At 49.2% G+C, this 15007-nt stretch overlaps 1 protein-coding gene across 1 annotated transcript in view; it reads right to left on the reverse strand.

Moving 5' to 3' along the window:
- JPH3 (junctophilin 3) overlaps positions 1–15007 on the reverse strand; it is a 120244-nt gene that overhangs the window by 84353 nt on the left and 20884 nt on the right. The window contains exon 2 of the mRNA XM_050922600.1: positions 1925–2702. Coding sequence (XP_050778557.1) covers positions 1925–2702 — 778 coding nt within the window. The remainder of the gene's footprint in view (positions 1–1924; positions 2703–15007) is intronic.

Below are 15007 nucleotides of genomic sequence, written 5' to 3' on the forward strand. Positions count from 1 at the left end.
CATTAATGCAGGGCTTCAGAACAGGATGCAGAGGAAAGAAGCAGCAAAGGGGTTAATGACACCCAACACCACCTAAGAGACAGCTGTGTTGTCACTGTGTCCCATACAAGTGATGCCGCTTTGTAAAGAAATAGAGAGAGGAAATTAAACACCAAGGCCATGCCACAGTATTGACAGTGAGTGGAGTGCCTGGAGACCGAGCTGCTTGGCTCCTGCTAGTTTTAATGGTAATTGCACAGTTAAATCACTGTATACCAGGATGAAAGAGTCACTGACTAAGAGGGTGCCTGAGCCAGGAAACCGTGAATCACAGCTGATGCCCAGTTCCTTGACAACCAGGGATGCAGCTTCTCAGCCTTTGTCCTGCAGCAGGAGATGCAATGCTCCAAAACATGGTCATGACCTTTGACCCACCCAGTGTAGGTATTGCTATAGATTTTGCCTCATTGGGTATTGGCGTGAGGTCACCACCAAATGAACCTCGGGTTCTGCCACTGTCCTGACTGCTACAGGGGATGATGGTGCCAACAGCATCACATGGGATAACAGCAGCATATGTAGCTATATCCCCTGCTGCCCAGTGTTTGTATATTAACTAAGATTTTGTTTTGCTTTCTTCACTTAGTTCAACACCCAGCACCAGTTTTTGGACCTGAGAACATCCTTTGAACGTGCCACTGGTGTGGCTGAGCTGCTGTGACTTTGACCTTTCACCTCAGGGCAGAGTTGGCTTCAGATGAGAATCATCTATTCCGTGAGTTCAGCACGAACAATTAACAAACAGAACCCTTAGCAAACAGAGGGATGTTGATATCTATGCAGAGCTGAATTCTAGGCGGGTTTAGTGCAACCAACTTATCACATTTGTTCACCTTCATAGCTTTAGTGCCCTGAAAGATCCTCTCCATACACCTGACCAGGACTTTGGAACATGTAATGTTGAGACAGCCCTTGAAGAATCTATCCTGGTTTTATATGAGACCCAGTTTATGCAGGGCCAGGATATCTGGGAACATATGTTAGGTTTCTAAGCTGGCTGCATATTGCCAATAAAAACTACTACTTCTTTACCTTGATAACACTGGCCCAGATTTGCAGTCACACCCCAACCTGTCCTCCACTTTTGCACAGTTTTGCACAGGCTGCTAGAATCTGTCACCAATGCATGCAGGCACCATATTGGTGCAGCAAACTGCACACATCAGTGTGGTGGTGCAAAACTGCAGTGGTAAGCCAGGGACTGAAGATCAGGTACATTAAGCTTTGTGGCCTAATCCTGCAACACCTAAGCCCCAACATCCAGACGAGTGTTGCCTGCATTTGGATTGAAGAACTGAGCCCTTTTTGTGCAAATTAAAGGCTCCCAGTTACAAAGCACTGGGGAAGGGAGACCACTTGGCTAGAGTGACCAGACAGCAAATGTGAAAAATTGGGACAGGGGGTGGGTGGTAATAGGAGCCTATATAAGAAAAAGACCCAAAAATTGGGACTGTCCCTATAAAATCTGGTCACCCTACCCTCGGCAAACGTGCTGGTTCAGATAGGTGAGGGGCCCTCACTTGTTGCTTTGAATAAGGTAGCGCAGTCAAAAAGTCAATTCCATTATTGAAAAGTCCAGCCCAGGACACAAGGAACCCTGGGTGACACTGAGCAACTCAGGCTGTGTCTATCAGCAGGTGAGAGCTGGAGAACCAGAGAGAACCACAGGCTCTATCTGTGTCCATCAGCCACAATAAAGGATCCCCTTTCTATTCATGAAGGCCAAACCTTGTCTCTCCTCCAACATGAGAGACACCACAGGTCACACCGAAAGCCATAGAGATCAGAGTCACAGCAATGGCCCTCTGTCATTCTGCCAGCCAACATCTCCCCTGACCTCCCCTCATCTCCATAATGACCAGACATAACAATGAGGCAGCCTTACCTGGAAGCTGCAATCTCCGCTTTCTGCTTGGCGATGGTGGCCGCCCTCTCTGCCGCCTCGGTGGCCCGATCCACCTTTTCGCGGATCTTGCTGGCCCTCAACGGGATGAGGTTCTTCCGCTTGCCGCTCACCAGGACATTCTGTTTGTACTTCCCCTCCTCCTTGGTGCCATCCGGGAAGGTCATGCAGCCGTAGCCATGGCGCTTGTTGTTGGCCCACTCCCCCTCGTACTTCAGCCCATCCGAACGCTGGCTGACCCCGAAGCCCGAGCGCTTGTCGTTCTTCCACTCGCCCACATAGATCTCGGTGGTGGTGGCATCAACGTCGTCCTCGATGACGGACAGCTCAGCCTCGCCCTCGCCCAAGCTGATGGTGGAGTTGATGTCGCTGGCGGTGGAGCTGACGGTGCTCATGCCCGCCTCGCTGCGGAAGGAGCTCTGCTTGCTGCGCTGGCTGGCGAGGGAGCTCTTGGACTCAGACTTGCGCAGCTTAAGCCCACTCAGCAGGGACCGCCGGAAGATCCCCTTCTTCTTGCTCTTGAGGATCTCGGCGTCGCTGTGGGCCATGAGGACGAAGCCGCCTCTGGAGACAGCAGGACTGCCAGCCACGGCAGGCGAGGAGTCGGGGTGCAGCGCCGTGCCGTTGGTGTGCTCGCTGCGCAGCGAGTTAATGGATGTCCTCAGGGGCGACCTGATAACTGCAGCCATGCCATAGGGGACGCTCTGCCGGACGCCATAGCCTTGGCGCATGCCACCAGCCCACTGACCCTGGTACGTCCCTATGAACAGAGATGCCAGAGGGAAAAAAGAGAGAGAGCTTGATTTACGCACTGCACAGAGCCCTGCCTAGTGGGTTGTATACAGGAGCTGAGCCATTCATTGCTGGGAGGATGGGAGCCCAACGAAGGACAGATCCAGATTCAACCCCCCTCCCAAGCCTGGAGGTGTTCTTAGTCCAGGCCCATCTCTTTTTGTGGGGGCAGCCAGTGTGTTGGTGGGGGAAGGAGGAAGAAATATCTTAGCAAGATTCCAGGAATGCATTTCATGTCCCTTGGGAGATGGGCCGGAAACAATAGAAAACAGCCAAGGCACCACATCACATGGGCCTATCCTTCCAGGAATTGCCTATTACACCCACGCCCTAAACTGAAAGGAAAGAGAGCAGGGAGACAGAGCCCAGGAACTCTTATCCTAGAACCAGGGGCGGCTCTATGTATTTTGCCGCCCAAAGCAGGCAGGCAGCTTTCAGCGGCATGTCTGCGGGAGGTCCGCCAGTCCCGTACCTTCAGCATACCCGCCGTCAAATTGCTGCCGAAGCCACAGGACCGGCAGACCTACAGGCATGCCGCCGAAGGCAGCCTGACTCCTGCCCTCATGGCAACTGGCAGGCCGCCCCTCCACGGCTTGCCACCCCATGCACGCGCTTGGCGCACTGGTGCCTGGAGCCGCCCCTGCCTAGAATAGAGTAAAATCCCATCTATTTTGGTCACCAGCCGCTGTCAGTGATCAAAGCTGGCTGGTACATTACAAAAGATGTATTTATATACATAGCGCCTTCCATCAGAAGAGCAGTGGAAGGAAGCAGCAATAGAGAAATAAAGGCCACATGCCTAGGGACCCATCTGGATATTACATTCAGAAATGTGCACCCATCTGCACTCCTGTATTTGCGTGGGCATTTACCTGTGTTACTTTACAGGTATTTAGGAGCCTATAAGTATACATGGGCACTTGCAGTAATTGTAGGTACAAATGTATGTGCAGTTCTGAGGGCTATAAGTAACTGTCCATGGGAAGGCATAACATCCTTATTACATTTGTAAGTGTGCAATACTCGGCTTGGGGGGTGGGGCGGGAGGCCTGTCTTCCTGCCCTGAGCTGATGTTCATTCATGTCCTGAACCACTGGGATCAACCTCCTTTGTAATTTTATCCCAGGCATTTTAACTGCAGATCTTGGTCTTAATTCTTAGTGGCTTAATCCTTTCTGTGCCCAGAGTTTCTAAGCTGACTGAGTTCACAATGAGGTATTTATGAACACGAGTAAACACTCTGTTCTTGCTTTGCCAGCAATGAAGTGATAGTGGGTGTAGGGCAGGAATTAAGTTTTTGTTAAGAAGCCATCCACCTTATTTCATAGAAATTTGAATCATAGGACTGGAAGGGACCTCAAAAGATCCTCTAGTCCAGTCCCATGCACTCATGGCAGGACTAAGTATTACTTAGACCATCCCTGACAGGGGTTTGTCTAACCTGCTCTTAAAAATCTCCAGAGATGGAGATTCCACGACCTCTCTGGGCAATCCCTTCTCTCAGGGCTGATCCGTCAATGTGCTGATGGCCTCCTGAAAAGTGCTCCACTCCCTGCACTCCTTCTAACATCAATGGGCTCTGCCTAGCACCACCCTGGGTACACTCAGCACCTTGCAAAATTGGGCCCTTCCTTTGTACCATACTGATACCTACGCTGCAAGGGCTTCAGAAAATGGACTTGCTGGAACAGTGACCCCTCTCTGAACCAAACTGAAACTAAACCTTGATAAAAACGGCCCTGGTAAAGCCCAGATTATGACCTCGGACTTAGTCTGATAAAGTCTTTCTATCCTTTCTGTGTACAGCAGGACACGTTCTTTGCCCTTGGTAATAATCATGCAGAAATTAGTGACATGTTAGGTTTCTCCCAGCCCATCCCTGTGGCTGGTGAAAGGTTGTTCCCTGCAATGTTTTCCAGTGCTAAGTGTCCTGAGCAATAGGGCTTCTACTGCTTCTACTGTTAAGGCCAGAAGGGCTAATTAGGATATTCTAATCGGACCTCCTGTATATCACAGGCCATAGAACTTCCACCAGCTCAAACCACTAGGAGATATTTCCTAAAATGCAATCCTAAATTTCCCTTTATTCCCTGTTATTGGAAATTCCCTACAAAATTCTGCTCCTTCCTTGAAATCTACGCTGGTCAGACGCTTCTGTGCAGTTATGGTTATCACCTTCTCTTGCTCATCCTTTGGCCAAGCCTTACAGTCTGAATATTGTTGCCATCGGTTACATCAATTGTTTTTTAAATAGTCCTGTCCTACTGTATTTGTCTGCCTGAGTTGAAAAATGGAGTGGGGGAAGCCAGGCCACTTATTTGCATTGCCTGCTTGGTGTGTTTTAGACAAGGAAAACAAAAAACCCAGCCTGCCTCAAACAATTCAAACCGAAACCCTTTCATTTTGGCCCTCTGGATGGTATTATTTATTTGTGGCACATTCACATTGTGAAAAATTCCTGTCCTGGGCTCTAGGGGCCAGACTATCCAAGGGATTCAGGCACATAAGGATGCTGCTAGGCATCTACAGGGATTTTCAAAGCACAGCAGTGTGTTAAGTGTCTAACTCCCATTGACATCAATGGAAGTTAGACACCTGAGCTGCACAGACCTTGCCAGCTAATCAAAAATATAATCCAAATGAATAATAAAAAACAAAACAGGAGATCACAAAATAACAGCCAGTCACGTCCCTCAACCTGAGACTCCCAAAGGAATGCCCCCACGCTCTCATGAGCACCTCAGTTCTCTTCAAACACTTTCAGAAAGGCCGCAGATCTGAGGCTACCTGGGACTGAGAGGAAGTGAATTCCAAAATGGAGGGGCCCGCATAAGAAACTACCTGCCATCAGTCCCCTCCCTTACAGGGCTTGTCTACATGGCAACATCCAGGAAAATTAATCTAAATTAAGTGAAGGTGTAAATTTGAAGTGAATTAGTTAATCATATTAACCACAGTGTGAACATCTTCATTCAGAATTAATTAAACTAAACCAAATTAAGTCTGCTTTAATTCTGAATAGCAGCATCCACACAGAGATTGAATGTGATTTAATTAATCCCCTTCAAATTCACACCTTCACTTAATTCAGATTATTTTTCCTGCATGTCCTCATGTAGACAAGCCCATAAATCAAAGTGAGGTTCCAACATGAGCACCTCCGTGCTGGTCACAATCAAGTCAATGTGGCACATGGAGAGAGGTGTCCCAGGTCAGATGGTTCCAGGCAATTTAGGGCTTGATAGGTCAAAACCAATACCTTAAACGGCAGCCAGTGATGATCACAGAGCAGTGGGGTGGTGTGATTGGGATGGGCTATGGCATTTAACAAATGAGCTGATGTGTTCTGCACTAGCATTAGCCTGTGAGTGGGGCTAAGGGGCAGCCCCAATTAGAGCACATTGCAGTAGTCCAATCCAGAGGCGATGAGTGGATTTCAGCAATGAGATATGAAAGAAAAGGACACAGCGCTGTAACCAGATACAAATGAGAAACAGCCACCCTGGCTAATGATGCTACTTGTTCGCCTGGGAGCCACTGGGAATGTAACCAGCCCCCCAAACTGTGAACGTCAGTAACAAGCAACGGACATAAACCTCAGCAAAATTCTCTGCTTGCTTCCTCCCAGCACATCATCACCACCTCCCTTTTATCTCGATTCTCAGCAGCACTCTGAGCTGGACGAGACAGAGATATTAAGCTGACTGTTATCAGCACGCTAAAAGCATTGTAGCTGTACCATATCTCTCACTAAAGCCCCAATCCAGCAGAGCACTTAAGCATGTGTGTAACTTTAAACACCTGAGTAGTCCCATTGACTTGACTTAAAGCTGGATCAGGATCTTACTCTCCTTAAGAGTCCATAAGGACATTGAGGAAGAGAGGTGACAGTAGTGCACCCTGTCTCAAAGTCGCCAGAGAATTTGGATGCACTTTCTGCTTCTGCTTTCCTTAGCCAAAGGTAACAGATTTGTGCTTTGAGCTTCCAAAGGCTGATTTATCCTAAACAATTGGGACTTGGGAGACCTGGATTCTAATCCCGGCTCTGCTGCTGGTCTGTTGGGTCACTGCCCTGCTCTGGGCCTCAGTTTCCCCATCTGTACAATGGGGCTAATGATATTGACCTGCTTTGTAAAGCACTTTGAGATCTACTGGTGAAAAGTGTGAGAGAAGGGCTAGGTGGTATTATTACCCCAACGTGTGAGGATCAACAGTCCTTGTAATTTCGTATTGCTCATCCTTTCTGAAAGACCTTACTAGGCTATTTGCCACATAGAACTTCCAGATTGGAAAGTCTGGTAGAGTCTATCTAGTCCTTCCCCTAGAGCCAGTGCTGTCTATTTTCTATAATAAATTAAATAACATGTAATAATAATTGGTACTTTCTATCTAAGGATTTCAAAGCATTTGATCCCTGGACTAAGGCACAAATAGGTTTGTAGTAGAAAGAGAGAGCCTGAGACATGAGGCCTGGTATAGGAGGCATGAGGCCGAAGGCCTGAACTGAAGTAGTCCAGCCCTGCTGTTATAAAGCAAAGTTAGCAAGAGTCAAGCTATGAGTAAAAGTCAGGCCCTGTACAATGCATACCTACTTGCAAGTTCACAGAACTTGGCAAGAACAGGGCTAGTATTGCAAAAATGCAAATCCTCCTAAGAAGTGCTAGGCACAGGACACTCACATAAACACATTGCAGAGCACACCGATTCAAGATTGTGGTGTAAGCACACTCCCCGGAGATGGGTCAGGGACATGCTGACTCCTCTGAAAAATAAGGTCAGGATGACAGGGTGCTGGATAGAGATGTTTTGCCCAAACCTACATAGACAAGGTAAAGGGTGGTAACTAACCACGTCAGAGGCGCAATATGTAACTTGTTTGTATCAATGTATAAAAAAGGGGTCACAGGTGTCTTTGTCTAGCCACAGGGGGGAATGGAAAGTCCTGTCATTCACTGAACCACTTCCATTGTCACAGGCGTACATGTGCTAGTGTAACAGTAGACATTGATCCGGGGAGCTAGGACCATGCTTTGTGGTCAATAAACCTGGCCGAGTGCCTTCACTATAGAAACTGAGTCTGTGGTCTTCGGGGCAGTTCGATCAAAGCCTGCTGTAAGGGCTCTCTAGCCAGAGCCAGTGTAGCACACAGCTGAATACAAGGTTAATGCTAATTTTTTCCCCAACGCTAACAAGCTGTTCCAAACAGCCATTTGTGCCTCCAGTTAGAGGAGCCTCCAGTTAGAGGTTTCAGTTGGAGATGAGCATGCCAGGGCTTTTCTAGTTGCACCCAGGTTATCTGGGCACCAAGGCAGTGTTATCTGGGGGGATGTGCACCCAAATGGCATTTTCAGAAGGCCCCCACTGGGGCACATGGACTGCTCCAGGGGCTCAAACGTTAGTTATTGCAGAGGCATTCCTGAGCCACGAGCAAAAATGAAGCAATGCAAGCAGCAGCCCCTCACCATCTGCACTGTAGTCAGAGAGAAAGGATCCCACCCAGACTAACTCCAAGAAGGCACAGGGAAAGTGTCAGCGACAGACAGAGGATTTACTTAGGGTTTATTGGATTAGTATAGGACAGGAGGGAGGAGAGTCAGGATTATGGGTGCGGGGAGAGGTGGGAGGGAGAAAGTGGAAAGGTCAAGGTCTCATGTTGGCGTTTGGGGGTGGGAAGTTCAATGAACAGAGAGGAAAGCTGCATGTCAGGGCCGTACACCATGGGTATGTTGACACTTCCATAAAAGACTTGTGACATGTCAGTTGACTAAGGCTTCCAGGACTCGGGCTGCAGGGCTATAAAACTGCAGTGTAGACCCTTCCCCCCTTGGGAGATCTCAGAGCTTGGGCGCAAGCCCGACCCCAAACGTCTACATTGCTATTTTTAGCCCCCAGCCCAAGCCCCGTGAGCTCGAGTCAGTTGAGTCGGACTCTGAAACGCAGTACCGCAGTGTAGACATACCCTATGAAACAGCTGAAGAAAAGAAGGCCAGTGCTCTGAGTAGGACATTAAGAGCCTCAGGCCCCAGTTCATCTCTCTCGCACACTGCTTCCCAAGGCTTCCCGTGGGCCCTGAGATGCAGAGAACAGCCAGTGCCCTCTGGTCATCTCCCCTCCTCAGTCCTGATGTGACTCTTACCACAGGGGCTGGCACAGGGCCATTTTGGCTGTTCACCGATGATGGGAAAGGTCCCTCATGCAGGGACTATTCTTGGGGCCTATCTGCCCTTTACAGGTGCCTTTATGGCACCAGCGTGATGTAAAGGGGCCTTAGCACAAGAGAGATTGGCCCCTTGGGATCAGCAGTTCAGTGGCAGAGTCAGGAAGAGACCCTACCTCTTACTGCTAGCCCTCTGCTGCATCCACAGGACCACACTGCTATCAAGGAATGCTCCTCACTTCAGTATGAGTGGTATATCCAAGAAGGCCTAATGTCAGTTCTGTTTATAGTTACAGCTGTACAGGCACCGCGCAGTCGCTCTCTTTCCTGCATAGCTGACTTGGCAGTGAACTCCTCCCTGGGGTTGTCCCTGTGAGAGAAAGCTCTGGGGAACATGATCAGGGAACACCCTAAGGAAAAAGGAGTGAACTCTCCCCAAGCCCTCTCCCCCAAGCATCACACTCCCTTCTTTCAACCCTAAGGATCGCAACCTAGCCACAAAGCCTCTGGTCCCTGCTTCCTCCTAGAAGCAGGATTGAGAGCAAAATGAGATCCTAATTTCTCCGCATTCCAGGCTGCCTGGCTCCCAGGTGCTGGTATAGACCCATCTTTGCTTCCTTCCTACATTCTCAACTGCAAGAGCGGGTGCAGAGGAGGATGCACACATTGTCAGTGCAGAGAGGGGGACGGAGGAATAAGGCAACTGTAGGCTTCTCTGCTCAAGTTCTGAACTCTCCCCCTCCCGAGTCACTTGACTCAGTTTCCAACCCCACACAAGTCACTTGACCTGTCTGTATCTCAGTCAATCCCCAGCTGAAAAATTGGATTAAGCCAGATAATAATAAAAAAATCCAGGTCTTTGCTGAAAACCAGAGGCTGCACTGAAGAGCAGAACGAAAAACTATCAGGGAGTGACAGAGCAAATCTCTGAGGGCCCTCAGGGAGCAAATTGGTTGCACCAAGTTACAGCAGAGACAATTGTTTGTGTATTTCTTTATCAACTTTAAGGACCCAGTGAGACGGCAGCTGCTTTTTCCAGAGATGACCTGGCCAATGTGTGGCCTTAAAACACATTTCCAGAACTGCAGGTGGCCAGGAACAATTGTTCTCTGCTCCTTAGTGGGTTTGGTTTGGCTTTTTTAACCAAACCCCTAGAGAATGGGAAGACACAAGGCCAGCTTTCCCACACTGCGGTTTCCTTCTGTCATGCCATTGCTAGCGCAGCAGAGAGTAAAACACGAGCCGTGTCACCCTTCCCTTGGATGGTAGCTTAAATTTATATTGTTCCATGGTTATATCCTTTCCCGTTGGACACAGGCATCCCGGATTTTGCTACTGGGGACTGGCTGGAAAGCACAGCTGCCAGCATCTCAATCAGCTGGTGGGTGGGAACGTGTAATGGCACTAATGAAAAAGAGCAAATAAATCAGCTGAGGCTGGGAGTGTGTTTTGGGGGAGCCGAGCTGCCCTTCTAAATGAACATTCATTTCTTTGTCAAGATTCTAAGTCTTTTAGAAAACCTAAACATTCCAACACCTCGGCATGAACAGAGGATGGGTGCAGCCTGTTACCCACTGCCATATGATCTCCTGTCACTCCCTACCACCCTGCTCACATCGCCCGCCACCAGCTTGACTGTCACCCCCTAACATTTGCAAAAATATGCACAAAACATCAAATCTCAGTTGGCTAGGAGATTGTTGGAAATGGAGCTCTTTACAGAAAATCTCCTGAGGTTTCTCTAGTTTTCACGAGGGGCAAACCAGGTTTTTGGACAGCTACAGAATTGGGGAGCTGCAGAGGGAATGTAAAAATTTCCCTTCCTCTCCCCGCCCCCACTTTCCCTCTCTGTAACTCGGGTCCTGTGCTAAGCACAACTCGGCTAGACAAAAAGATCAAGGCCTGCATCTTTAAAATGCCTTTTATGATTTGTACAAAACTCCCCAGCCAGGCCCTCTCCTGGGGTGAGCTGTAGTGTGTGGAATTCCAGAAAGATCCTTTTGTGGGGAAGTCAGATGAAGGAGTTGAAAATTGGGCTTAAAGTTGGAAGCCAGCTTGAACCTTTACTAGGGTGTGGCTGCTGCTGCCCCATGATGAACACAAAAGGAGCCCAGCGGTCTCTGAAACAGATTTTACAGACCTAAAGCCTGATCCTATGCGGTGCTCTCTGCCATCAACTACACAGCCACCATGGATGTCAGAGGGGTTGTATATGGAACCGGAATTTGGCCCTTGTGAGGGGATGTGTACCCCAAGCAGGGAAGGAGAGGGCTGAGGTGCGTGCACCTGAGAGGCCAATTATGCTGCCTAGCTGCACCTGGAGGATGGGCCAGGCATTATTGAAGATGAAGCCTGGCTGGAGAAGGAGTTGGAGGGTGATTCTAAAGAAAAGCCATACAGATTAGAACGAGGCACAGGGAGAAGGAAAGAACTTTGCAGTCCATCTCTGAATAGTAGAGCATGGAACCCAGAGAGATATGGAGATGCCCCCAGGGTAACACATGCTCCAGTGATGTGCCCTGACAGAAGGGCAAGACTTGGACCTCCAGGGAAGAAACCCAGGAAAGCATTCAACTGAAGAGCATTGAGCGGGAGTCTACACCCTGGGATGGGCTCTGATGGGAGAGGGCAGCAGGGGTGAAGGAGACTCCTGGAGCAGACTTGGGAGAAGGCCAGCTGACAGGCAGGTGGCGTTAGGATTGGACTGGAGTGAAGGACCCACAGTGGGGGCAAGTCTCCTGTGGGGTCACAGTTCTGCAGAACAACAGAAAGCTGGAGAGGATCCGGGATGGATTAAGTTTAAGCCCTTGTGAGTTTGGTGAAAAGGCTCCATGGAGGAGACCTGGGACCACTGCCTTGACAACCAAGTGGGATGGAAGGGGAGCCTTGGAAGGCGGAAGATGACAGCCTGATGACTGGTGTAGTGTAGGACATTATCTGTTAGGGACACAGATACCCTGGAAGGGGAGAGACTTCAAAGTGAGTTGGCAGGGAGGGGATGTCAAGTCATGAGAAGAGAGACCACCACAGGTCTGGATTGCCTGTCAGCATGAGGCACTAGAGAGGAAAAAGCTGCTACGCCATGCCCAGCACTGAGCAGGAGCGTCGTCGGTGAGTCAGGTTTTCTACACCCTATGTATAAAATTCCAGAGCATTCTTGCTGCCATGCAGTCATCTCTAGGGCGGAACATGCCCTCCGTCTGACAGTGCCCAGCAATGCTGCCCAACAGATTGGGGTAGGAAGTGGAGAAGAAACCAGCAGGATTTGGGCCGGGGCTGGAACCGCTCTCCCAATAATGCGAGATGCTCTGGCCCTCTAGAGAATTTGGGTCCACGCTGACCACCCAATGTGCCGGCCTCCTGGGGCAGAATAGCCAATTAGAGCTGTTGCAGGCAGAGCTCTCTGCCTCTTCCTTCCCCACAGCCACCAGGAAGGGTCGGGGAGCCAAAGAGCCCAACAGCTCAGAGTAGGTCTGCCCCCTCCTCCTCTCTGCCCTCCTCTGGGCAACAAGGTCAGGACAGTCCCTCTGCTCCTCTCCTCTCCCTCCCTGCATCACCTGGCCTGGGCAGGCGCAGAGGGGGATGAAGAGCCCCTGGAGCTGCCCCCCTGAGCCTGGAAAGGGTGGGGGGGACCCTGCTGTCCTCCCAGCCTGGAAAGGGGGGTGGAGAACCCCAGGAGGACTGAACTGATGGGGTGGGGATTGAGGGAGCTGAACTGGTGGCGGGGTTGAACTGCTGGCTGTGGGGGCAAAGGGGGGGCAGAATTAATAGCTGGGCGGGTGAGAACTTTGTCTGATGGGGCCACAATCACCTTATTCAATAAATCTGGGAGAGTGGGAAACACTGATTGTCTCATACACTGTCTCTCCCACTGGGGATGGGCAGGGACAGTTTGAAAATCAAATGACAAACCAAAAAACACAACATGGTCTTTAAAATATAGTCGGCAGGACTGAGAATCCTATATCCAAATGAAACTGCATGGGGAGTTTTAGGTATGCCGAATGTGCTGGCATTACCCAAGACTGGAGTAAAGGCAGGACACTTGGGCTGATCCCTGTACCCCACTATTGCAAAATGTGCCATGGGATTATTTCAGGGGCCCATAGGGCCCCCTATTGCCATGCTGAGATAATGGCTCAGTATTGATAAAGGATAAACCACCACTCACTGAATTACTGGCAACTCTTCCTGCAGCTCCCAGGTTATTTGTGATGGTCTTTCATTGACCTAGCCTAATCCCGCTCATATTTCATGAGAACTGACATGATTACACTCCAGGGCAGGATGGGAAACAGTTCTGAACCAACACTGCTAGCAGGCAATCGGACATGCCAATGGCACAAAATAACTAGAGGGTAAGAATGCCCCAGTCACCCTCCCTTGCACTGCTAAGCCACCCCAGACCACCCCTTGCACTGGAGTCTCCTGCTAGAATGGCCCAGGGGTTGCTCTGCAAGTCCCATGGCTCCCACAGACATGCTGCTCTTGTGCCAGGAATTATTCATTCGATGGGGGTTCCAGGTGGCTGCTTTGTGGTCTCTTTGCACGGGCATATCCAGTGCAAAAGGGCAATGGAGCAACCATGAACCAGCCCTGTGGGCTAGAATGCTGAAAGGAAACGCTCTCTTGCTACATTTTTTTGTCAAAAGTCCAGTACTTACTTTGATAATATAACTAGAGCAACAGCCATTTGCTTTGTAGCACTTTCTGTGTAATCAATCAACGCAAAGTGCTTCCCGAAGCATGAACGGCATGAGAGTAATGGAGTGAGTGCATTTAGGAAAATGCAGCGTCCATTATGCGGTCAGCAGCATCCCGCAGGCTGCCGTGGACACCAGGGCCATATGCTTGGGGCTAATGCTCGATGGCAGTCACTAAAAGAACAAATGCATGGAAAGAAGGTGAAAGTTGGGAATCTGAGCCAAGGAATCCCAACCACCACCCTTGTGAAAAGAGCCATGGGAGTCAATGGGAGTTTTGCCATTCACTTCAGGGGGAGCAGACGCAGGGCCAGAATGAATAAATAAGCAGGCCAGATTCTAATTTCACGCATGTTGGCTTTCCAGGAGAGAGTGTGTGTGTAAAATCTCTTGCATTCCACTTCTTGGCTGCTGCCTCTCTCAGTGCCTTGCCTCTTGACATGACTGGAGTGTCAGAAGGTTGGTAAACATCACCCTGGCTAACAGCATCAAAATGGAGGAAGGGGTCATTTTTTCCCCACTAGGCCATCATAACCTTATATTCCCTGTCTGCAGTTCCCTCTAACTCTTTCCCTCTGAATCCTGGCTTGTCCAATCTCTGTTCCTGTGTCAACAAGCAACAGGTTTCTGAGAATCACAAACCAGCCGACAAGATCTCACACGCACGCACACACATACACAAACCAAAATAATTTAGGAAGATAATTGGAGGTCGGGGAAAAAATTGACATGCTGAAAGACGGATTGCTGAGAATATTCCTCCTGACAATTGCAAAATCTTCAGCTGCATCCACAGCAGATGGAATGCAAGAGAGGAAACTGACTCACTAGAAGTAAAAAAAGAAAAGATGGTGGGACACGAGGTGGGGGGAGAGAAGAAAATGGCTGATTCATTTGCTTTTCCTTTTATCAAGGAGGGGAAGGATGGTGAACTGCCCTGCAGCAGGGATCCTAGTTCCTGCTCCGGGAAGGAAAAAATTAGATGGTGTGTGCATCGAAGATACAGGAAATAACAGAGATCAGCCGCTCCAAAGGCTAAGGCCAGATAACAGCCTTTGCCAAAGGTTAAAGAGCTGCTGTTACCTTGGGATCTGCTCCAAAGACAGGCAGAATTTTTTAATCCAGTATGACCTGGGAGCAAACCCTTAGTAGTCACACACTGAACAAACACTCTTCCCACATTATTAACAAAAACAGCAATGAGAAGAATTGTAAAAAGTCAAATGACTTCCCTCCATTTATGCTCTATTCTCTTAGCTTGGGCTGTTACAGTCAGGGAGGTCAGTTTCATTGTTGTTTATAGTCTTTGGTTGTTTGGGTGGCCAAACCCTTAGGTGAAGGTTTTATTTGTTTCACAACTGGTCCAGAGTTTTGGTTTCTTTTTTTAAATCTAGAAACATTTCTATTGGCCTT

Source organism: Gopherus flavomarginatus, chromosome 14 (genome assembly GCF_025201925.1).
Source record: "Gopherus flavomarginatus isolate rGopFla2 chromosome 14, rGopFla2.mat.asm, whole genome shotgun sequence".
In the NCBI taxonomy this organism is placed as follows: domain Eukaryota; kingdom Metazoa; phylum Chordata; order Testudines; family Testudinidae; genus Gopherus; species Gopherus flavomarginatus.